The sequence below is a fragment of the Malus sylvestris genome, chromosome 1 (genome assembly GCF_916048215.2).
Source record: "Malus sylvestris chromosome 1, drMalSylv7.2, whole genome shotgun sequence".
Taxonomy (NCBI): domain Eukaryota; kingdom Viridiplantae; phylum Streptophyta; class Magnoliopsida; order Rosales; family Rosaceae; genus Malus; species Malus sylvestris.
In genome coordinates, this window is record NC_062260.1 from 29,353,657 (window position 1) to 29,379,233 (window position 25,577).

The 25,577-nt window shown below is 38.9% G+C and overlaps 5 protein-coding genes across 5 annotated transcripts; 3 read left to right on the plus strand and 2 right to left on the minus strand.

The window, feature by feature from the left end:
- Nucleotides 1-3,834: 3,834 nt before the first annotated feature.
- On the plus strand, nt 3,835-7,703 carry LOC126625189 (two-component response regulator-like APRR5). The gene is made up of 8 exons (XM_050294267.1): nt 3,835-4,191; nt 4,907-5,068; nt 5,173-5,303; nt 5,398-5,538; nt 5,722-5,854; nt 5,945-6,287; nt 6,391-7,135; nt 7,256-7,703. The coding sequence occupies exons 1-8, from the start codon at nt 3,981-3,983 to the stop codon at nt 7,376-7,378; spliced, it is 1,989 nt and encodes a 662-aa protein (XP_050150224.1). The 5' UTR covers nt 3,835-3,980; the 3' UTR covers nt 7,379-7,703.
- Nucleotides 7,704-12,627: 4,924 nt separating this feature from the next.
- On the plus strand, nt 12,628-13,658 carry LOC126625194 (NDR1/HIN1-like protein 26). The gene has a single exon (XM_050294281.1). The coding sequence runs from the start codon at nt 12,761-12,763 to the stop codon at nt 13,394-13,396; it is 636 nt and encodes a 211-aa protein (XP_050150238.1). The 5' UTR covers nt 12,628-12,760; the 3' UTR covers nt 13,397-13,658.
- A 2,174-nt stretch (nt 13,659-15,832) lies between these two features.
- Nucleotides 15,833-17,108, minus strand: LOC126625200 (uncharacterized). Its single transcript, XM_050294293.1, has one exon. The coding sequence runs from the start codon at nt 16,916-16,918 to the stop codon at nt 16,109-16,111; it is 810 nt and encodes a 269-aa protein (XP_050150250.1). The 5' UTR covers nt 16,919-17,108; the 3' UTR covers nt 15,833-16,108.
- A 4,740-nt stretch (nt 17,109-21,848) lies between these two features.
- LOC126625211 (E3 ubiquitin-protein ligase RHA2A-like) lies at nt 21,849-22,606 on the minus strand. Its single transcript, XM_050294302.1, has one exon. The coding sequence runs from the start codon at nt 22,514-22,516 to the stop codon at nt 21,929-21,931; it is 588 nt and encodes a 195-aa protein (XP_050150259.1). The 5' UTR covers nt 22,517-22,606; the 3' UTR covers nt 21,849-21,928.
- Nucleotides 22,607-24,103: 1,497 nt separating this feature from the next.
- Nucleotides 24,104-24,565, plus strand: LOC126615489 (uncharacterized). Its single transcript, XM_050283306.1, has 2 exons — nt 24,104-24,359; nt 24,411-24,565. The coding sequence occupies exons 1-2, from the start codon at nt 24,104-24,106 to the stop codon at nt 24,563-24,565; spliced, it is 411 nt and encodes a 136-aa protein (XP_050139263.1).
- Nucleotides 24,566-25,577: the final 1,012 nt, after the last annotated feature.

Genomic DNA, 25,577 nt, shown 5'->3' on the forward strand with positions numbered 1-25,577 from the left:
CCCATATCAGCAGGGTGGAACGTACTCTAGATTTGATGGACTTGTTTTGACCCTCAAATTCTTCAGTCGGCCTTATACTCTGGAGGAAACCAGAAAACCCTCCAGCTCAGTTCAAGAATAAGCCTGTGGAAAGTTACTTCTTCAAAAGCAAAAGTATCTCATATCATCTCTTCTCATTTTTCTTCTCTTTATCCTTCATGCTGCTGCAAGATGGGGAGAAGGTGAACAATCAGTCGGAGCTCTGATTGCTTACCTTGTCTGTCACCTCTTTCAGCAGACCCCCTAGCTCGGCGACTTGGGGGACTCCTACTACATGGTTTGTATCGCGCTTGACCAAGCCTGAAACTACAAGTAAGGTTCAAGTGAAATTGATACATTACCTTGTGCATCTCCACCAGTTAAAGATACCACCCCTGGATGGAGGAAGAGTACTTCCAGAGAAGATGCCACATCTACCTATGAGACAGATAAGGCAAGTCAAGACGACACCACACTCCGATACTTAGAAGTTTCGTGATTACGAGATCATTCTCCCACAATATTTCCTAATGTCATTTGTACTAAATCATTCACTCGTACTCACTAAAGGAGAGCTTGAACCTATGTACTTGTGTAAACCCTTCACAATTAATGAGAACTCTTCTATTCCGTGGACGTAGCCAATCTGGGTGAACCACGTACATCTTGTGTTTGCTTTCCTATCTCTATCCATTTATATACTTATCCACACTAATGACCGGAGCAATCTAGCGAAGATCACAAAAAGCGACCGTTTTCGTTACCTAGGATCTATCTTGCAAGAGAACGGAGAATTAGATGGAGATCTCAACCATAGAATACGAGCTGGATGGAAAGAGTGCATCCGGCGTGTTGTGTGACCGTCGTAGGCCACTGAAGCTCAAGGAAAAATTTTATAGGACGGCAATAAGGCCAGCGATGTTGTATGGCAGAGAATGTTGGGTGGTGAAGCATCAACACGTACACAAAATGGGTGTAGCGGAGATGAGGATGCTTCGTGGGATGTGTGGGCACACGAGAAAGGATAAGATTGGGAATGAGGATATCCGAGGTAAAGTAGGAGTAGCCGAAATTGTAGGAAAGATGAGAGAAAATCGGCTCTGGTGATTTGGACATGTGCAAAGAAGGCCGACTGACGCTCCGGTTCGAAGATGTGACTACGGGACAGAGGTTCAGGGCCGAAGGGGTAGAGGAAGACCTAGGAAAACTTTGGAAGAGACTCTAAGAAAAGACTTAGAGTACTTGGATCTAACGGAGGGCATGACACAAAACCGAGCGCAATGGCGTTCTAGGATTCATATAGCCGACCCCACTTAGTGGGAAAAGGCTTTGTTGTTGTTGTTGTTGTTGTATATGTTTAATACAAATGAAAGAGTTTTTGTTGTGTTAGTGCTGATAGCTTGAGTAGACCAATGAGGACGTTGAATACAGAAGCCTAATGGAATGTTCAGTAGCACCTTCACCTTATAAGTTAGTTTGTAGGAATAATATCTCCCCATGATATCCAACTTATATTGCTAGCACGTAACCACGGACTTGATGGAATTATGTCTATGATAACATGATAAGGAAGCTATAAAAGGGGGCTGACCCTAAGCCAATAAGGTTTTTCGTTTTGCAAAAATTAGGGAAGAGCGCCTATTGTATCTAGTCTTACTCTTCCTTTGCAAATAGACTGTTTTCACACTTAGAACCTATGACTTTTCAATTACAAAAGAGTAACATTTCGTTGCACCAAAGCTCGCCCCCACGTAAGAGGGTCATATATAAATAATGGGTTTGCTAGAAAATCATGAGGTATAGTGAAGGCATAAGTGATTGGTTAGACACAATCCACTCCAATAATTTAAGATTGCGACATCAGAGCATATGCGATTATTTTATGATTCTAATTAGTCCATCATTTACAAATACCGCACTCAAATCCAACCAGAGTTTGATAATATTTTGTGCAAATGACGACTCGTTCCACCAAAATAAAAAACTAGGTTTACATCAAAAGTGAAAACGATAATCACACAAATGTTTTTGAGAATGTGAGGACTCAATCAGTGGATGCCATCTAGGGATTTGGATCCTCTCCTGAGCTAATGGAGAGGATCCTCCTGACCAGCTATTGTGGGCCGTTGAATTTTTATTCAACAATTATAACTATTATAACTTTAAAGGGACCTCCCTATTTGTAGCCATTGAATAAAAATCCAACGATCCACGATAACTGGTCAAAAGGATCCTCTCCTTTAGCTCAGGAGAGGATCCAAATCCGCCATCTAGCATGGCCCTATAAAAAGAGTCAACTTTCTTTAATCCTTATCCATTAAACAAACAATATTAGTCGCTATAATGAAGAATTAAGAGCCACTAATGCGGATCATTAGCTGCATGTCTAGATACCTTTGTGTGCTGTCTTGTTATCTTGAAATTTTGAATGTAGTAACTGAAGAATTAGGGTTTTTTTTTTCTTTCTAATTCCCAATATTCCAAGATTAATTTTTTTTTTAGTGTAGATTAGTGTAAAATATCGTATGTGTAAACAAATTTTTTTTAAGTGTAATGACTAAACCTCCATGTGATATTGCTAACCTAGTGATGTTATATTAAGTGAACTTGTTTTATCTTCTTAGGACACAGTTGTACCATATGGACAAAAAGTATCATAATGTGTTGGCTTAAGAACTTTTTGACACCCTTCTTTCCAATTCTAGTTTCAGAGACAAATTCTATCTGTAGAATCTTAACCATGACTTTAAGTCTATAAAAGTTTAGTTTCACCACTTAACCAGCAAAAATTTCTCTAAAGTCTCCTAATGGAGGGATCAATATATGTTGGATTAAGATAACCGAAGTTATTTACATTGTTCAAAAAGGCCTTGCCCAGGGATGCGCCTCGTTTAAAAAATATAAAAGGGCATCTAGATCCGCCTATGCTCTCGCTTAGACCCACCAAAGCGTCCATCTAGCTCGCCTAGAGAGGCATCATTGATAACTTACTTTTGGCACTTTATGTTTTCAATAAATTGTAAAAAACTTGTTGAATATCAAAATGAATACTCATTATATGTTTGTTTCCTATGTGTTTAAAATATTCTAATACTTTATAATTTATATATCATTATATTTTGTAATTTATGATTCCTGATACAATTATATAGTTTTTTTTTACGTATATATTATATAATATATTTAATTAAAATTCAAAAAATATCCCCTAAGCCTCATCTTAATCCTCTAGAAGGCAAGTTTTTATCTGCCTCGACTAGCGGCTAGCAACTTTTTGACATTGGCAGAAGACTGTTCAACGAGTGAAGCCAACCCAATCAGAAGCCAACAACCACACGTTTGCCTATCCCCAATCGGAAAGCGAGTACACCCATTGAGAGTACACAGAAAAACGCAATTGAAAAGTAAGATGCCCCCATTGGTCCAAGCCCCACTCGCAAGGCCACAAATCAGACTCCCTCCACTAGCACTCCACGTGGCTCGATCCTATCCATGAGATCCATCGCCGCCCCAAGGCACTCAAAAATATCTACCACGCCGGGCCCACCCCGCCAGCTGTCCTCACCCAAAAAATCTCCCGGGAAAAAAAGAGATTTCTTTTAATTTGGACCACCAGATGCCGAAGCCAATGACGCCACGCCTTTCGATCGATATATGGCCACTTGTCGTAGATTGGTTCGATGATGTGGCAGACCGGCCCCACCGCAACAGGGTTGTAGATATTTTCCTCCCCACTGGTAGGCTGAGATATTTTTCACCGTTAGATTGATTGGGAATCGGCATCTTCGCCGTCCGATTGATTTGGGACTGGAAGTTTCAGATATTTTTACGGACAAAAAGGTCTGAACCTTGAGCAAAAAAGCATGAGAAGACATTGAGGGAATTTCCCAAACTCTCCAGCATCACTGAAACATTGCGTAGCTCTGTTCCTCCGGTGGGTGCAAATAGAAATTTAGAGAGAAATGGGCGAGGTGGGTATCAATAGGGAGGACGTGGAAGCGAAGCTGAGAGTAGAGGCGGAGAAGAAGGACGGCGGCGAGTGCGACTCTTCCGTCGGGACGATGCGGTGGGAGAAGTTGCTGCCGACGATGAACATGCGGGTGTTGCTGGTGGAAGCTGATGACTCCACCAGGCATATTATAGCTGCGCTTCTCAGGAAATGTAGCTACAGAGGTTAGTGGGGTTTGCTTTAATTTGCTTAAAGTTTTCGTTTTGATGGAATATATAGCGGATTCTGCTGAATGATGATCTGGGATTTTGCTTAATTTGATTAAAGTGTCGGTTTTGATGGATTTTGTGGCGGATCTTGATGAATGATGAACTGGGTTTTTGTTTATTTGGCGATTTTTGGGTGTGGATTTTTAGGTGTTTGAATTTTTATGATCCCGTTAGTTGGATTCTTTGCTGCTTTTCTCGTTTTAATATATTACCTTGTTGGATAAGAAAAAAAAAAAGGAAAGATTTTGGATGAGGAATTGAAGATTATTGTTGAATTATCATGAGGTTGAAGCTTTTATGTTGGGCTTATGTTAATGGAAAGAAACATAGGCCAGTTACAGAAATGGATGTAGAGTCTGTAAGGTCAACTATATATTGTGTGTTCTTTAGATCTTATAAGTTTGCATTCATACCAAATTGTTAAGCAATTAATAGACTGTAAATTTTATAATTTAACGATATCGATGAAGGCGTTTAGCTCTAGTTACATAAACAGAACGATTTCTCTTTTTACTGTCACTTGTTCTGAGTTCAATGAACAAAGGAATTAATGGTTAAAGTCACTCGCTTTGGCCTTCATTCGTTATTGACGAAAAGGATTATATATTCTGCTTAAGCATGAATGTTTTGAGACTGTTCTTATGAAGGCTCCTGTTTTTTGTTTGAGCAGTTGCTGCTGTAGCTGATGGCTTAAACGCTTGGGAGATACTGAAGGCAAGGCCTCATAACATAGACCTGATACTGACAGAGGTCGATCTGCCATCGATATCTGGATTTGCTTTGCTTACGCTAATCATGGAGCACGAGATCTGCAAAAATATTCCTGTTATAAGTACGATACGAAGAACAAATAAACGTGGATTTTGATTAATAACTGATTTGATTTTTCATAATGGTGGTGCTTAACAAATTTGCTCTTCTTTTGTGATCGTGCAGTGATGTCCTCTCAGGATTCAATTAGCACCGTTTACAAATGCATGACGAGAGGCGTTTCTGACTATCTAGTCAAGCCTATTAGGAAGAATGAGCTGACAAATCTATGGCAGCATGTTTGGAGAAGACAATCTGTATGCCTGCACAACTTTCTGTTCTGTTCTTTGGTTTAGCTTGTAAATTTTGTCGTATGGTTTCTGATTAAACCTAAATTTTATTATCTGTCAGTTAGCCCGGAATGGCCCCCTCAATGAGAGTGTTGGACAACAAAAGATCAAAGCCACTTGTGAAAACGATGGTGCAAGCAATCATTCAAGTGGCTATATGGCACGTGTTAACGAAAACATGGGAAAAGGGACTGATTCTCAGGTTCTTGTTTTATAATTTCTAAATGGCACAGAAAAACACTCTTATTTGAATTCTAACAGTGTAGATTGTTTATGACTACCCTATCATAATGCTTCAAATGCTTGATGATAGGAACTTCCTTTCAATTTAGGTTGGTTACATGAATTTTTCAGTAGACTGACTGTACGATTTATTCTCTTGCAGAGCTCTTGTACAAAGCCAGACTTCGAAACTGAGAATGCCCCTGTAGATATGCAAATTCGGGGAAAAACGAAGAAAGATGAAGCACACGCCACTTTTGGCGAGAAATTTCTTACGCATGGAAATGCAGCTAGAGGTATAACATCTATGCCTTTCCGATTTAATAGCTTCGTCTGTTCAGTTATGTAGGAAGCCCTGCTAATATTTTATGATTGTATCCAATTAGGAACAACTAAGACTGCCGATGAAATCACTGACACAGCAGTTTCACCAGGCAAGGGTGCCAAGGCAGAAAGTCAGAGGAGGGATGATAATATGACTAGTGAAGCTTGTGACAATAACGATCTACTTGTCAACTCTTGTAGAGATATTACTGACTTCATTGGAGCATTCAGTAAATATCCAAGTAGCAACCAGAGAAATTCTTCTTCAAGTAATGCACCTAGCATGTTTGATTCTGCTCCACAATTGGATCTGTCCTTGAGAAGACCCGACTCCAGTGGCTTTGAGAATCGAGTTACTGAGAAAAGGCACACCCTTGGCCACTCTGATGCTTCCGCCTTTTCAAGGTGAGTTTCCATTTTCTACACTTGGAATTTTGTGACTTGTGCACATCAGTTTTGCTCTTCGACGGGACTTATTTTCTATATCAATTAACGATCTGTCTTGCAGATACATCAACAAGCCAATGCAGCCCCAGAAAACTTCACTGTGTGATCAGCAAAAGGCATACGAAACTACGTGCGAGAAGCAAACATCTAATACCAATGCTGATTGTGATACTCCTGCTACAACTTTTAGTACTCCCAGGAGTATTATTACTCTAGCTACTGGTCAATCTAACCAATCCGAAGTTGGAATGGCATGCCCTGAGCAGAGACTATTTCCTCTTCCAGTTCCCGTGAAAGGCATAAGGGTTAACAATCTAAGCAATGGGTATGGTACGGTACTGCCTCCAATGTTTTGTGCACAATCAAGTCCATCACCAATTGCTAGTTCAGCTGCCCAGCAGGAACCCTCATTCCTGATGAATACATTTTACCCCGCAAATCTTCAAACAGATAAATCTGAGAAAGTATACGGCACACTTTATCAAAATGCCAAAGTTACAATGGACCAAGCTCAGAATCAGGATCAGAGATTCAATGAGGATCGAGGGCATATGTCCTCAGCAACCGATCAAAGTGCAAGTAGCAGTTTCTGTAATGGCAATACAGGTCATCTCAGTAGCATGGGGTATGGAAGTGCTTGTGGAAGCAACAATGTTGATCAGGTGGCTATGTTCAGGGCTGCTCCAGAGCACAAGAATGAAGACAGTTTCTTTAATCAAAACGGAAATTCTCATCGATCCATCCAAAGAGAAGCAGCTCTAAACAAGTTCCGCTTGAAGCGCAAAGATAGATGCTACGACAAGAAGGTACATCACTATCTTTGTCAACCTTTCTATCATTGTTCTCATTTTTACTACTATTTCTGCCTCTCCTACCCTAGTCCCCAAAGAAACTCGCATTTTAACATGAGATGTTTCATTTTTCAGGTTCGCTACGAGAGCAGAAAGAAACTCGCAGAGCAGCGTCCCAGAATAAAAGGGCAGTTTGTTCGTCAAGCAAGTAATGATCCTTCACCTGCAGAAACTGATGGCAATACATATGAGGGTTAACTACTTATAGAGTTTCTTGTACTTCAAGTTAAGATGGCGGATGGGTAAGAGTATATAGCTTTGTTATACCGTTTTTCAGTTTTTGATGCCAAGAAACACAGGTGAGGAGAATAGTACAGGCCTGAAGAAGCTTCTGACATCACTTCTGCATTCATCTTTCAAGTATATATGTATCAACTCGTTTTACCAATGTATCCTCTGTAAAATGGGGTTGTATATTTTTCTTCCTAGGGATGTTTTAGTCATTGTATTTTTGTTTGTTATCACATAGGTTTGTTCATTCAAGATTTCAAATCTCAGTGGGTATACAAACTTCATTTGATCACTGCTTGTGTTATTATTACCAACAAAATATTTTGAATGAACCCCATTAGGTATTAGGTTTAAGTTGTATATTAACGACGTTTTACTACCCCTTTGTTAACATCAAGTGCCCCACCATGAGGATGCGGAGAATCCACGTCGGAAAGTTTAAAAGCTTTGCAAGTTGTTATAAGGAGTTGAGCTACTCACCTATTATTGATTAGTTTTTTAGTCAAACTTCAACATTTTCATAAGATCAAAGCAGGTTTATGTATGTATCAGCTTTCAAGCTGTTATAAGAGTTGAGTTATTTACCTATTACTGATTAGTTTTTTGGTTGAACTTTTAACTTATTTCACAACATCAAACATGTTCACCCATGTGTTAGGCTTGAAATATTGCCACACTCGTGAATTACGTCATGTTGGCTACTTTCTATACCTGCTCATTCCGTAAACAAATAAGCATTAGTTGTTTTTGTACATTTAAATTCTGATTGTGGTGAGCAAAAACTGAGTGCTCCAGTCCACTCTGCAGCTTGAATTCATAAACATCATTTTCTACCACCACAAAACAGCCTATGGACATAGATAGATACGTCGTCGTCTTGGATACAGCCGACGATTTCGTGCATGCTGTCCAAAAACAAAAAGGCTTGTCAAAGTCGACAGCGTCCACAAATTGATGATTGCCTTCTCTCTTTCCCCACTAATTGTGGTAGGTAATTTCCCAACTTGTAAACAAGTCTTAGTTTATAGGCAACTCAACTCAAAGGCACGTAACATCTTTTTCTAGTACGAAAATATGGCTTTGTCAATAATTCATACCATCACTAAGTAATGCATGCCGTGCTTAAGTTGTGATGTGCATTAGGTCATCTCCAACCGATTCGGTCAAAGGGTCATAGAGCTAAAAATAGCTTGGAATGATATGAAAACCATCTCTAACCGAGGGCTAGGTCAAATGGCTTGTGGGCCCCACCGGCCCAAACCCCCAAATCAGGCGAGCTGGCTGGCCATTTCCAGCCAGCTAGCCTTCCAGCCTAGGCCTCCAGCGCTAGAATGTCAAACTTGACATTTTGCCAACCCTCTAGCTCCACAATGTCAAGCTTGACATTTTACCAGCCCTTTAGCTCAGCCCATTTGAATGCCAATGGCTACCTGGCGTCAGCATGACGGCAGCTAACAACGGTTAGCTAACGTCATGTTGTTGTTAAGTTACCGTTGGAATTTGATTTTTTTTTTTTGGACGAATTTAAAAAAAAAATTCTGAAGATAAGAAGTGTCACATAGATAAGAATCCTATCTAAAATTTGCACAACCAATTACATCTGGACACGTGGCACTTGAAATCATATCCGAAAAATTATTAAGATTACATAAAGATAAGAAATCTGAAGAGTTACTTTAGCAACATGTGTCACTCGAAATCTTACCCAAAAAATTATTGAGATTATATAAAGATAAGAAATCTAGAGGCTTATTCATTTGGCGACAATTAACATTCAAAATACGTTCAAGAATCTTATTTTAATATGGTAGTTTAATTTAATTAAACATATTAATTTAATTAAAATAATAAATCATGTTTGGCCCATGGCTCTTTGACCCCCTCGGTTGGAGGCGATTTTTTGTCAAATGGCTATGTTTGGCCTATGACCTTTTGGCCCCCTCGGTTGGAGATGATATAAAATATGGTTTAACATTGTTCATTAAAATATAATTTCTTGTACAACTATAAGGCTAATAGGAACCCTTTGACCCTCATTCGGTTAAAATGACCTTAGTTGAAATAATGCATGGAATATATTTGCAGATGTTGGGATAGAAAGATATAGATGCATATGAACAACACATGATCTTCGCCACCACCAATTTGCAGTTATATCATATGGTTATCTTCCCAATGCAATCATTATAGGCCCAACTAAACCAGCGAAAAAAAGGGTATGTCATTGCGACAGTATCTCAAGTCAATTCATATTATCATGTGTTTAATTTTTCTATGTATACAGTGACATCTCAGGTATAAGTAAACTTTAGGAAAAGTAGGGTCTTTCATTTTCTCTCACAACAACCACCCCCCTCCTCCCACACTGTGCTTGTATCGACGTGGCAACTTCTTAATTAGTGACTTGTCCTGCATGTCTAACCATGTGACGCACCTACCGAAGTTTCTCTTCGTCCTCCAGTTCATCGATGACTCAACACACTCTATTAGCCCGGATTGGCTGAATATGGTGGTGGTGGAACCAGAGGGCTACCATCATATGCCCCCAGAAGAACATGTTTATCTCTAAACAATCAGTGAAATGAAAAAAAAGCTAAATCTTTTTTTTTTCCTTTGTCCCTATTATAATCAAAGTCATAAGGGAACTTTCTTTTTTGCGGACCCAGATGGAAGAAATAAGCAAAACTTAAGAGGAAAAATGACTAGTCAGATGAGTAGATGAGAAATCACTCAAGTGAGAAGTTACAAAAAAGCAAAAAACAAAGTACCTCCCAGCTTTCAAACAATTGAGCAGCAACTGTATAATATTCTCTTCAAGATTCTTAACAAGAGGGTCCCTCCTAATAATGAACCAAATCATAATACAGAACAAAGTAAGCTTTAGTTTAGGTTGAGTTTCACTTCGATATCGTAGACATATGTATAGTCAAGTTGACCAGAATAGTGTGTCACCTTCTTAACGCTAAAGTTTTCAGTTCTGTCGCTGGTCTTGGGTGCCAAGAACAGCCAATATGGCGGCGGATGTGCTTTCGTCGCAGGTTTGTACGGAGATGTGTGATATTGTTTGGGTTGATAGGCCCCCATCTTCGTTAGTTTTTGTTTTGAACAATGATGGGCTTCCTTGTCCTCATTAGGCGTGGGGGGCAGTGCTTGGAGGTGACGCTTCAACTTGGTTGTAGCGTCTCGTTTTCTCTGATCTTCCTTGCTCTGCCTTCCTTGCGTTTCAAGCTTTGCTGTTTGCCTTTCTTAGGCTTTCCTGTTTTCTTTGGCCTCTGTGCCCGTGGAATGCTATTCCTTGTTCTCCAAAAAAAAAAAAAAAAAAAAAAAAAAAGTTTGAATCATCCCTCAATAATTTAGATATGATTAGAATATCTCTCAAATATATATATATATATATATATATATATATGCTGATGCTCATCAACTAACAGTCTTGTAGCATTTTCTTAACTAAAAAACAAAACCTGCATAAAGAGACACAATAAACCCAAGAAAATGAATGATTGGGGTGATGTCTCCCAGTGGCTTCCAAAAAGCCTGTTTACAGATTCTCCATGTCTTCTCTCCTTACGAACTCTTTCTAATGAATAAATTTGAAAACTCCCTCTCTGATTGTGTTTAGACTTTAGACCCTAGTTAAGCAAGATTTTCGCCGTCAATTAATCATATCTTAATCCCTAATCTCAAAGTTTTAATGATTAATCTTCCATTTACTAGAACAAGGGAGGACAAAGCTAAGAGAAGAAGAAGAAGGGGAGGGGGGGCTGCCACTAGGCTATATTGCACCATTTTCTTCTCACTCCCATTCAATCAATAAGACAGGCTATATCTTACTGCTCTTTTAAAAGCCTTCACTGTCCACTCAATTATTCCAAAAGTGCTTCCCAATATCTGATTCTGGCTAAGATTGATCGACAGAGATATCCCCAGTATCATCTGTCTGCTTTTGAATTTTGATCATCATGGTACCCTATATTTATTTTACATTATATTTCTTGCTAAAGCATAAAAAGGTATAAGAAGCGTCCATAATTTCAACTTTTGAAACTTTGTTGCATGGCACACAACATGTTCAATCATGAATCATCATGCATATCTTGAGACCTACTCAATCATGTATATTCCCACATATATGTATTTCTTTCTTCTTCTTTTTTAACAAGAAGGCGACATCCGTGTAAGTCAATTGACTAAATCCTCGTTTACAAATCAATGTTACATGCATGGATATTGACAATAATATGAACAACCTAGAATATTCATGAATTAATCAAGACAGATGATGGATGGTCTATTGGTTTGATTACTCTAATTTCCAAATTAACAAGAACTTTTCCACCCTATCCCTAAGTCGTAAGTTGTTTTGGACTCTTAAGCCGCAAAGGGGTTTACTTGAACCAGCACAACTTCCTATGTTTTCATGTCGTTTTCAAGCAGCACTACTATTTCCTTCATGCAAACTTTTGCATTTGCAATTTAGTAAATAGACAAATATATATAGAAATGCAATTTGCTTTTAGGAAAAAGGCTAAGCTCTTCACCTCACCGCCCATTCGTGAATCATCCCAAAAGTACCCTATCTGATGTGCTACGTTGATCCACAGGAAGGCACATCAACCACACGAAGCATGATCAACCATTCAACATCGATCAACATGTGTACAATGATCCAACTGTTGATATATGTGCATGATTTTACGTAAACATGTAATATTTTCAGTTCGTTTCTGGATAATTAAATATGTTATGTTGCTAGCTGTCAATTGATCTAATGTCATATATATATATATATATATATATATATATATATATATATATCCAAAATACATGCTACTAGCTAACAAGATTTATGGTCGTAAAGTATAAGATTTCAATCACAGTGGATATATGTGCATGATTTTACATAAACATGTAATATTTTCTCTTTGTTTTTGGATAATTAAGTATGTTATGTTGTTGACTATCAATTGATCTAATGTCACACACACACACACACACACATATATATATATATATATTCGAATACATGCTACTACCTGACAATAGTACAGATTCACGGTCGTATAGTATAAGATTTTCAATCACCTTTTTAAATTAGAAGCGTAGAAGTTTACAAGCAAATATATAACTTACAGCCCCTTCCCACCACAATATGAGGAAGCTGCCAGTCAAAAGTCCAAGAGAGAGCAAAATTATTGCTACTTTTTGCTCCCTTTATTAACCCCGTCACCTCCCTCCCCTCTTGCTTAACCCTGGAAACCTCCTCTCTCTCTCTCTAACTCTCTCTTTCTCTCTTTCGCTCTCTCTCTCCCTTTAACTCTCTCTCTCTCTAAATATTTGTAGCTCCAAATGTCTCAAGCCCTCACAAAATCTCCTAAACACTGTGGCAACAAACACGGACTTAACATTTGCAAGCTCTACAAGAATCTTTTCTTACTATTCTCTACATTTGGCACCACAATTCTCTCCATAATACTAGTCGTTTGGCTTATCCTCCGCCCCACGAAACCTGAGTTCTCCCTCAAGGAAGCCGATATCTACCAGCTCAACCTCTTCAGCAGCTACCTCCTCAACTCCTCCGTCCAACTCACCCTACTTTCAAAAAACCCTAATCAGAAAGTCGGGATTTACTACGACGAGCTTCAAGTCTATGCTGCATACAAGGGCCAGCAAATCACTGTCTACACCTCTCTTCCTCCGTTTTACCAAGGACATGAAGACAGTAATATCTTGACAGCTTCTTTGGTGGGAATCGGTCTGCCAGTGGGTCCCTCTTTCGGTTATGAAATGGGACGTGATCAAACGGCTGGTAGACTGGTTTTGAATCTCAAAGTGATTGGACGACTTCGATGGAAGGTCGGAGTTTGGGTTTCCGGGAAGTATAGGGTCAACGTGGATTGTCTTGCTGTCATGGCTTTTGGTCCTGCTGCTCCAACTGGTCCTCTCACTACAAGGCAAGGGACTCAGTGTTCTACCAACGTCTGAATTGCGAGAGAAACTTAGCTACATCATGCTTGGGATAACGCCGCAGTGGCATAGAGAAGTTCTTCCCGGGACTACAAAGACTACTTCGTACTACTAACGTATATGTGTTGTTTGGTTCTTGAATATTTGCTTGGTCATGTTTGTTGATCTTTTGTTCTGCGCTTAAGTGCTTGTAAATTTGTAACAATCATATGATTGATATATAGGACTGGAAGTAATGATCATATATGAGTGAGAATGATAAGCTTGCTTAATTGTACCATTGATCTTATCTTCTTTTTATTTTCTTTACAATACAAGCAATACTGAGTGAGATTGAACTCAAAAACAGAACCTCGACTGTCACGATGAATATGCTCGAAAAGTGATGGGGTGGAAAACATCGAAAATGAAGATCATGTTCTCATAGATTCTTTTTCAATTGTGGGTTTTGGTGGTAGTTTTGTGGGGAGGAGAAAAGGGAAGAGATTGAGGGGTAAAAGGACATAAAAGAGTAGTGATATTGATAGCTAACATGCCAACAAGAAAGAAAAGGAGAAACAAAAAGGGGGGAAAATTCATTGTTTTCTACGTTAAGGAATTTCCAAATTTACACTTCAACCCTTCACCTCTAATAATCATGTGGACTTGTAATGCATGGAAGCAACGTCGCAGCAGAATCGTTGGGCATAATTCTACCAACCCAACAATGGAAATGAATTTGTCAATTGAACATACATCACAATGTCCTAATTCCGGTGAAAATGAACAAACGAAAAATATCTGATGGAGTTGTCTGAATAAAATACCTCTCACGCTTGTATCGAAAAATTAAGAAGTCGTACTTCGAATACTTTCTGCAGAGTTCTATACAAATTAAACTTTACCATTTAAGATATCAAAATGCTTTTAAACTGCAGTTAGTCGACTAATTGACCTCTTTGAAACTACAACCTATTATGGAAGAAAATATGACCAAATATGGTTTGCCTTTACAGCCTTTGTGGTAAAGATGCTTTTCACCTTTTACCATCATCAGTTTCATTAACTTTATGTCAAACTTTTTAGTTCCGTCAATTGGCGAAAGGGTGGTGCAAACCGCACACATTTTGTTATGTTTTACTAATTTTTGATCTTCGGATTGAATGATTTAAAGAAGAACAAAAAACAGAAATTAACATGAATTGTGTAGAAGGTTAAAAGGAGTGTGAATAACACAACCCCCGAGATCCGGCAACTACCACGCAAGATTTCTCCGGTGTGCAGTTGCGAAAAGCCATTATTAGATTATAGCAATTAGAGTGTTTAGCACTTGAGCACGACCGTCTCTTGGCGTATCTTGCAAACAAACAAACGCTTCGACTTTCAGTGCGTCCTCAAAAGAAATATCAAAAGTAAAAAGTACTTTTTTAACGAAACGAAAGGAAAGCTTGCGTCTCCAACCTGATAAAAAAACCACACAAACTCGACGACAAAGACGCATTATAATTGCATTTCAACATCAATCGGGTAAATTCTGTACAACAACAACAATCAAGCCTTAACCAACCAAGCGAAGACATAAACAGGAACTACAACAACAATCAAGCCTTAACCAACCAAACGAAGACATAAGCAGGAACTACTGAACTACTTCTCACTGTATACTATTAACCTTCACTTGCACCTCTGTCTCTGGCTATATCAATTTCACCACTCTACAGGCATATATTAGCATTTGTAAACAATGGCCAAGTTAACGGAGCAACACTATTTGAACCAAATCTACGCATATACATACCCGGGTGGAGAAGCCTACTTGTGTTCCGGTAGTTCAAGGGAGGTCAACAAGTATTAGTGTTAGTTATAGTGCTGCATTGAGGCTACTTTATTGTGCTTAGAGTTAAGGTTAAGAAAGGTAGTACACTATATATATAATTATTCGGATTGGGCGAGAAGCCCTCTCCCTTACAGGCGCTCGCAAGTAACACCTGCCTAGGTCAAGCATTCATTTGTACATCGTCAAGTGATCAAAATCATTGGTACAGTATATTGCGGCAATGTTAACTGCTTCCCAAACAACCATTATTGGTCACTCCCTGCTCTCCCATGCTGAGCACTTTCCAACCCAAGGCTACTACGGTGAGGGCTCTCTCAGCTCTGATTGACCTCAAAAGGGTTATAGCTTGGGGGAGGGGGGGTGGTTACGTTTGATAAATCTATCTATTAGTTTGAGCAGAAGCCCTACTCTGCATATGCCCGAACAGACTCCGCCCTCTTTTCGTCCTTAAGTTGGTTACTAGCTCGGTTCATTTCGTTCATATGTGACTAGTGTGAGTGAACGATCAACTACCAAGTGAATATAGGAGTTTAACATCGAATTATTGAAATCAGAAATCGTGCAAAACTGAAAAACTGCAAAGAAATCATGCAAATATATAACTAAAGGAAAAGTTATCACTATCACAGTCTCAAACATTGACGAATTTCGTAACTCTCTTCACTGATAACCAAAAGGAAAAGTTATCAGACATTCATGCACCCGAAAACTGCATCAATCAGTTCGCAATGAACCGAACAAAGACATCAATTATGCAGTATATACTATATAGCAGCTGAAAGCCTCAAAACAACGTCTTACAGTACAGTATTGTGTAAATTTCAAGTATTTTACAGTATTAACAAGAACTACGTTGTTAATTTGTAAAGAGACAATTTCCTTATATCAAAAAAACAAAAAAGTTCATCAGTTGATCACTCAAGACTAACCCATTTCCAAAAATGCTTCTTGACGTACACAGCCTCGTGAGCAATGCTCATCGCTCCGCCATCCGAATACTCGTGCTCCTCCCCGGTGCAAAACTCACCATCCGGCAAGCCCTCCACCCAAGCATCCACCGAGTGCAGCACATAACACGCCGGCAACCCCGGGTACGACATCGAATGCCGCTCCTCCACCCTCTTCTCATAAGAACCTGGAACAATCTTCACAATTCCGCTGCTTTCCGAATTCAATATTGAACCGAGCTCTTCCATAACCGCCCGGTTCGCCGCAGATTCGTGGTCCTCTCCCGGCTTCATTTTCTCTGACAATGGCCGGCCTCGGCTCCTGACGCTGCCATCCGATAATTCTTGGTGGGATTCGACCAAAACCCGGGATTTATTGTCGATGATCCGTACCGTCACAACCTGAACCGTTCGAACCGGAGGGGATGAATCGGCTAAAGAGCTTTCGCCTTCGGAGAGCTCGAGCCAGAGGTTGTGGACGTTCTTGGTCCCGGGCTTGACCCCCCAAGAGGCCAGAGAGTCGGAGAGCAATCGAGGCTTGAGCCACTCGGAGAGGGACTGTGGGGTGGGGAAGCGGTGCTGCTGGTGGTGGTGGTGGAGGGACATGTTGGGGATTTTGAATAGGCGCCGAGGGTTGGAAGGAAAATGGAGAAATGGGGTTTTGGAGAAGAGGGTAGCTCCGGCGGAGAAGGAGAAGAGGAAGCAGATGGAGAGCCCCGACAGGAGGAGATCGGGTAGCGTTTGGAGGTTGTTGCTGACTACTTCTTGCGGCGACATGTCAACAATTGCGAAGATGATGATAACAAATGGCGATTGGAGGTATTTGTTGGGCGAAGGGGCGATGAAATTTTGGTGATCAGCTCCATTCTTCTCTTCGAACTGAGTCAACACCGAAGATGGAGAAGAGTCGAGGAAATGAGGGAAAGGGTTGTGTTGGTGTTTGTTGGGGAAAAAAATAAGAGGTGGGAATTTGAGCTTATCAACTAAGATGGAACAATAGGTCTCCAAGAAAACAAACAATAACTAACACTCAAGTCTTATTTCACTAAGTGTGATCGGTTTAATGAATCCTAGAATATTATTACTTTCAACTTTGCGTCAAATTTTCCGTTAGCTTCAAATATTTTATATCTTTTCTTATAATCTCATTCTAATTTTTTATTTGTCCTTTTTTTCCTTCAAGAAACCATTTTACAAATTTAACAAGGGAAAAAGATTTAGACGGCTCAAAGTTTCTTGAGAGCATTGGTCATTGGGCATTGTAATTCATTTATGAAAGGATGGAGTAATGAATAAGAATGATACCAGTTGTTCAGCCATGAAATAAACAATTCTCTGGGAATTTTATATCTTATTAATTTAGTATTAATTGATTTTTATTGCTTGTGTGCGTCAATAAAGACCTGATGTGTCATGAAAAAGAAGAATAATACGTTATCATTTTAACAAGAGGTTCTTGTATGAGGTCACCGTTGGTGTTGAGCTATGAGTATCGTGAGAGGGGTAGGACACATGGAATCGGGTGAACATAAAAAATAAAATTTAACGAAAATCTGCGGTACTGTTCACTTTAACGAAAAATTATATTTTTACATTAAAAAATCAAATCTGGTACTATTCACTCCATTTTCATTAGTTTTCCTTATAATTTATCCATTTTAAGGTATAAACTTAAGGGCCAAATGAAGGGCCACATATTAAGTAAGCTCTATTACTGAAATAATCGACAAACAAAGCATGCGAACAATTGCATGGCGCTCTCACCGCTTGGCCTTCCTCCATATGCTATCCATGCACACAATGCACATTATCACAGGGGAGTCCTCCTCTTCTGCTTCTGCTTGGCGTCTTGTTTTCTAGAGAGGGTCTTGGTATTACAGCTGCAGCACCAGCAGTTGGTTCCGTTAGATAGTGACCAAATTAGTGGCCAACTTGACATTCACTTTCGGCTAGTAAACTAAACAAAGAAAAGTTTGGTGGACATCATCATGAGTAAATACACGATGTTTGTTGAAAAGAAAAAAGGAAGGTCATGATGATGTTTGTAAAGGAATGATTATTCCTTTACTTTGGATTTTTTATTGAATGCTTTTGTATGGATAAAGGTTGCAGCCGAATGTGGGAGAGGTGGGGGAGCGGCATCAGATGAGAGACATACCAGGGAGAGCGTTCGGCTCTCCCATTTGAAACAGTGCTGCTCCTTCCCATTTGTCTGTAATCCCCTTTTGTTAATAATCCCTCAATCAAAGATGTTGCTGCTACATGTTGTATAGCTTTTGGGAAATGAGGATTTGGTATGTATTTTCTTCTTTGCCGGTTGTTATTTGTGAGAGTGAGAGCTATTGGGTGTATGTGGGATTTGGGTTTGAGAGTTAAAACTCTATTTGTAATCTCTATTTTGATATTAGTGGAATTTCCTCGCCATCTCGGAACTGGACGTAGGCTTACGCCGAACCAATATAAATCCTTGTGTTATTTGGATTATTTGTTTTATCATATTTTGACATTGTAGCTTATTGGTTTCATATTTGACGCTTCCGCACAACAAGTTGTATCAGAGCTCGATTTCGACTTGGGAGTTTTGTACTAGTATGTATATGAAACCTTCGAATATGTTGGTGAAATATGATATTGAAAAATTCGACGGGAGGAATGACTTTGGCATTTGGTCAATTGGAGATACAAGTTTTGCTTGCATTGCTGCGAAATGCGTGGCGTTGAAGAAGGATGGTAAGGGACCATGCTGCAGTCCCTGAGCTCGCAGATTGGAGAATGGTTCCGAAAACAGCATATATGCTGCAATGTTGTTGAAGTGTTGGTGTTTGAAGGCTGCAGGTGTAGTGTACTGTTTTGGTAGATTCTCCGTTGGTCATCGCTACACCGGTGGTATTTGTGGGCTGTTGTCGACGAGTTGAGTGGGAAGGAGAAAAAGTAGAAGCTGTTGAGAATTGAAAAGAAAATGTTGGTTCCTTTTCTTTCGGCATTTGTTTTGGCAAAAGGACATCATGATGACAAATGATGTTGTTGGCTGAAAAAAAAAAAAAAAGGGTTAAGTTTTCTTCTCTTTGGCATTTTTTCAACGGTAGAGAAGTTTTTCTTCACTCCCACTAGTTGCCTTTGGAGCAAGTTGATGGAAACATCGAAGGAGTTTGTGAGGGCCAATTTGTTGAGTTCTGCAAGTTTGGATAATGAGGCACCACACTATTTTGGATACACCACATGCACTGCAGAACATTTGTGTGGAACCCTCTCGTAGAAGGCAAGTTATATGCTTTCTAACTTTGGTCTATGGACATTTGGTTGGATTTGTTTGCCACTGCTATTTGGTCTGTTGGTCTCCATCATCTGCAATTAGTTTTCTTGAAGACTCCAGTTGAGGTATGGTTTTGGATCTCCATTATTTGAATTTGAAATTTTTGGTTGTCCTGTTGGTGCTCATGTGATGATGGTAAACTTGAATGGAGGGCATATTTTTTGTATGTGGTATGTTAGACCTTGTTGCCAAATTTGTAATCCGTTTTGACTTGGAGAATGTGCCATGCTATGTGAATGAGTCTATTGGTGCAGTTTAAGACCATGGTGTTTGTGAGCAGGTGAAGTTCGTTGTGTGTCCAACTTTGGTATGGTGTGCTTGATCTTTTGTCGGTGATATTGAAGAATTTCAGTTCTTCGTTTGAATCACCTTTGTTTTGATCAAGGCACTTACGGTTTGCAAATTTGGAGAAGACGGTAGGGAAATGGTCTACTTTTGTTGGCTTTGGTATAATTTGAGTCGAGGTGGAGATCATTATGAGTACCGAGAGTTTGGGGAATTTGATTTAGTTCCCGTTGTCTTTAGTTTCTACTTTAGGTGCTTATGGTGATTGTTGATTCGATTCTCTATGATGTTTTCGGAATTTGGCCAAGATGGAGATTGTTGGATAGTGGCCAAATTAGTGGTCAACTTGGTATTCACTTTCGGCTAGTAAACTAAACAAAAAAAAGTTTGGTGGACATCATCATGAGTAAATAGACAATGATGATGTTTGTTGAAAAGAAAAAAGGAAGGTCATGATGATGTTTGTAAATGAATGATTATTCATTTACTTTGGATTTTTTATTGAATGCTTTTGTATGGATAAAGGTTGCAGCCGAATGTGGGAGAGGTGGGGGAGCGGCATCAGATGAGAGACATACCAGGGAGAGCGTTCGGCTCTCCCATTTGAAACAATGCTGCTCCTTCCCATTTGTCTGTAATCCCCTTTTGTTAGTAATCCCTCAATCAAAGATGTGGCTGCTACATGTTGTGTAGCTTTTGGGAGAGGAGGATTTGGTATGTATTTTCTTCTTCTCCGGTTGTTCTTTGTGAGAGTGAGAGCTATTGGGTGTATGTGGGATTTGGGTTTGAGAGTTAAAACTCTATTTCTAATCTCCATTTTGATATTAGTGAAATTTCCTCGCCGTCTCGGAACTAGACGTAGGCTTACGCCGAACCAGTATAAATCCTTGTGTTATTTGAATTATTTGTCTTATCATATTTTGCCGTTGTAGCTTATTGGTTTCATATTTGACGCTTCCGCACAACAGGTTCTTGACGGATTTAACTATGCAGTGAACGGGTAACGGTGCCAACCTAAGGAGAAGGCCGCCATGAAGGAGTGGCTGCTTGCGGTGGGAATGAATCGTTCTAGCGGACTGTGCAGTACATATGTAGCTTGTTAAACTGATGGCGTAGTTTAATGCGTGAGCAGTAGTGCAACCTGATCATGTTTAGTAGATTGAGAAGATCGAGTAACATTTCTATCATGCATGAGGACCACTGAGAGGTGCTAGGGCCACAATGCTAGCTGGTTCGTGACCCGTTTGATTATCATACCGTTTTACTCTCACTTGTAAAGGTTGCTACCATTTAATAATTATTTTGTTTTTATTTATTTATTTTAAAACTAAAACTCATTTGACGATTGTTTTCAGGTTTTTAAAAAATAATTAAAACTTAAATAAAAACAATTAATATTACATTTTAAGTTCAGCGTGATCTATCACCAACATCATCCCTATAATTTCTAACTTAACCACTTTTTACCATGTACCGATTTATCACAAAGTGTGATATTAACAATCAAGCTTCCACACATAAACTGTATTATTTTATTATATCCTCAAAGTGAGCTTGTTCTCGAACGCAAACAAATTTTCAACTTTCAAGAAAATACAAAATTGAAATGATTATTAATGGATCATATATTTATGGAGTTTTAACGAAATATTTTCAATATTGTTTATTTTTAACGAAAATTTTATTTTTACTCTAAAATTTCATTTTTGGTACTATTCACTTACAACACATTTTTGTCATTTTGATTAAAACTCAAAATTTTCAAGCATTTTTCATGATTTTCCTTATATTCATACGTACACGCTTCCTTATTTATTCATGTTCATTTTGACATATCGAATAAAGGGTTACATAGAAAGATTAAATTTATAGATAAAATTTTATAAACTAAATGATATGGAAGTTGACGATTAAATTATTACTTAAGCATTGATAATGTTCATTTCTTATTGGTGACACATCATTTAATTTGCAAATTTTGTTCATAAATTTAGTTTTCCTAGCATTACCGATCAAATAAAAAAGTAATTAATAATAACATTTTTTTTGTCAAACAATATATTTTGTTGATTAGATGTTAGATTAGTCACCGACAGAGAATCCAAGCCGTCATGCAAGGCTCAACTCCTTTCCACACTAATGAATATATTATTTTCAAATACATATCTACTGCACGCTAACAAAGCCAGCTACCCCATGAACTGGTAATCATCACCAAACAAGTAAACCATCCTCTCTGCCCTCCATGGATCCAGACATCCAAATTCTCTCTCATTTTCCCGTTGACCTTTTGATTCTGGAGTAGTCCAATTCTTTGGCAATAGACTGGATCGACACAGTGGACAGGTAAACTGACCCTCATCAATCCAAGCATCTAGGCACTCTTTGTGAAATACATGTGAGCAATTGGAAAGCTCTCTCACCCTTTGCCCTCCTTCCACTCTATCCATGCACACAATACACGTATCGGTGTGCGAGTCGTGATCCGAATGCCGCTGGTTGCCTCCTCTATATTTCACCACCGGGAGTTGGTTCTTCACGGATTCAGCTATGCAGTGGACCGGTAACGGCACCAACCAAGGCGAAGGGGCTACTTCCGGGAATAAATTATTGTGATCTTGTAGCGCAACACAGTCAGAATAATTTATTCTCGGAAGCTTGTGATACTGATCATCACGTAACATAAACATGAACGAGTAGTAGTGTGTCTTGATGATTCTGAGGAGATTGAGAAGGGAGAGTAACATTTTGATGAGCATGTTTCTTGATTGCTCCATTTCTTTATCAGATGAATGAAATTCTGGAAGTATATATAGCAAAAAAAGAGTAGTGGCAGAGCCTTTAAGTGGTGAAAGCCTGAAAGGATTGGAACCTTCAACACTGAATGAAGATAGTGAAAGGATCACCTAATTTCTTTAACAGAAGAAGCCAGCATTAAAGACAGTAGGGTAAGCGAAGCTTCGGCGGCCTGCAATTTCGGTGAGGGATATATGTATGCCTGTGTGCTTGTGTCTTGGCCTCCCTTATGTACATGATTCATGAAGTTAAGTTGGGATGGTGACAGCTTAATTAGCAGCTGGTGTGTGTGTGTATATATATATATATATATATGGGAATTGTTATTATCACTCCAAAAATCTCATTTGGCACTCCAAACTTTCTATAATTAGAAAGAAAAATACACTTGTGAAGAGTGTAGAATGATATTTTTTTAGTACTAATGACAATTCTCATTATATGTGTGTGTGTGTGTGTGGTTGGACGTTGGGATAATTGACATCTCACAATTAAGTCCACAGATGTTGAAGTTGATGTTATTTTACTGTTTTTGGGTATCTAATGTTTAATCGTAAATTTATACTACCATGTATTAAATACTGTAAATTATTAAAATTTACAAACTAACTAGACAGTCTGATAAGAAAATATTTATCCAATTTACGACAAATTTATTTATGGACCTAGGTGGTCAAGCCATCTCTAACCGAATGAGCACCAAATGGCTCCCTTTAGCCATATAGCCTTGCAAAAAATTATATTTTAATGAACAGTGTCAGACCATATTTTATACAATCTTCAACCGAGGGGGCCAAAGGATCATGGGCCAAATATAGCCTTTTGACAAAAAATCATCTCCAACCAAAGGGGCCAAAGGGCCATAGGCCAAACATAATTTATTATTTTAATTGAATTAATATGGTTACTTAAATTAAACTATCATATTAAAATAAGGTTTTCAGACATATTTTGAGTGTCGCTTGTTGCCAAATGAATAAGCCTCCGAATTTCTTATTTTTATATAATCTCAATAATTTTTTAGGTATGACTTCTAGTGACACGTGTCGCTAACGTGAGTAACTCTCCAGATTTCTTATCTTTATGTAATCTCAATAATTTTTCGAATACGATTTTGAGTGCCACGTGTCACTAAAGTGAGTAACTCTCCAGATTTCTTATCTTTATGTAATATGAATAACTCTCCAAATTTTATATGGGATTCTTATCTACGTGGTATTTCTTATCTTCAGCTTCCAATGTTAATAAATTGGCTGGAAATTGGGGTAGAATTCACACACCTTCATCTTTGCCATCTCCAATATCTCTTTCAATTCAAGTTTGCAATGAATTCCAACTTTGGATCATCTTCGCATTCCAATTGGGGGTCCTCATCCAATTTCAATTTGGAAGATAAATGGGCGCAAATGAGACGAGAAGATGAGGAGTTCGATGAAGAAGATGAAGTATGGCGCAACACAACATATATGGCAACAATGGTTGGGGTCATGGCGTGTGAAGAAACTGAAGAACAACCTCAATAAGGTGGCTCTGTTGTTGGTCGCTCTTACAAACCACGAAATAGAGAGATGGTGCATAAGACTTTGATGAACAACTACTTCAACTTCAACTCGGTGTACACAGAAGAAGATTTCAAACGTCACTTCCGGATGAGGCATCATGTCTTCGAGCATTTACTTTATGATGTCCAACATGTTAATCCATACTTTCGACAGAAGATGGACAGAGCAAGCCGCCCTGGTTTATCACCTCATCAAAAGGTTACTATTGCACTCCGAATGTTGGCCTATGCCTCCCCAGCTAATGCGATAGATGATACATATTGTATGTCTGAGTTTACATGCCTTGATAATCTTGCTTAATTCTGTCACATAGTTGTTCAGATTTACAAAGAAGAGTACCCCCGTGAACCAAATCAAGCAGATATGGCTCAGCTACTTCGCAAAGCTGAAGACCGTGGCTTTCTGGGCATGATAGGGTTATTAGATTGCTTGCATTGGCAGTGGAAGAACTGTCCCACCGGATGGTAAGGAGGATTTAGCGGAATATCTAGAAAGCCAACTGTTGTGTTAGAGGTGGTTGCCTCGTTTGACACATAGATTTGACATACTTTCTTTGGAGTCCCAAGATCCCAAAATGACATTACAGTATTTGGGCGTTAAACCCTCTTTAATAACCTAACGGAAGGTAAATCACCTCAACTTGAATACTACATCAATGGGCGTCAGTACAATATAAGGTATTATTTGGCAGATGGCATCTACCTAAAGTGGGTGACATTTGTCCAAGCAATTGCAAACCCTGTGGATGATACCCAAATGTGGTTTACCTTACACCAAAAGGCATACAAGAAAGATGTTGATAGAGTTTTCGGTATTCTACAAGCACGGTGGAAGATCATTAAGAAACCGGCAAGAGAGTGGAGTCAAGATAAATTGAACTTCATCGTGATGTCGTGCATCATATTATACAACATGATTGTGGAGGATGAGCGAGATGGCTATATTGATGGAGAGTCTGATGACAACCTAAATAGGTCAAGGAGGGCTAGTACGAAAATATATGATGGACCTAATTTGCCTTTGGATCCAAGAACTGGTAATATCTCTTTAAATGAGTACATGAGACGCTATAAGATGATACGTTCACGTGCCACAGACTAGTACCTACAACAGGATCGTGTTGCACATCTTTCGGTGAAAAGAACCATGGAGTGCGTTTAAGATTTATGTTGTTAAATGTTTTGTTTAATGTTGTTTAAGTTTGAATAACTCCCCCAAGTAGTACTAGGGTAGAGATTGTGTTGTTTAATGTTGTTTAAGTTTCATGATGTTTAATGTTGTTTAATTTAAAGAGTACAACAACTTAAATTTAAAAACTACAACAACTTCAATTTAAAGAATATAATCATCATCTTCATCCGCCATTGTAGGAGTATAGTCGGATGTAAACAACTCTCGTTGAGCCATAATTTCCCTCTTTTTCCTATCAAAATATGTCCTACTCATTAGAGTGTACTCCAAAGTGTTCCTTTGCATGTTC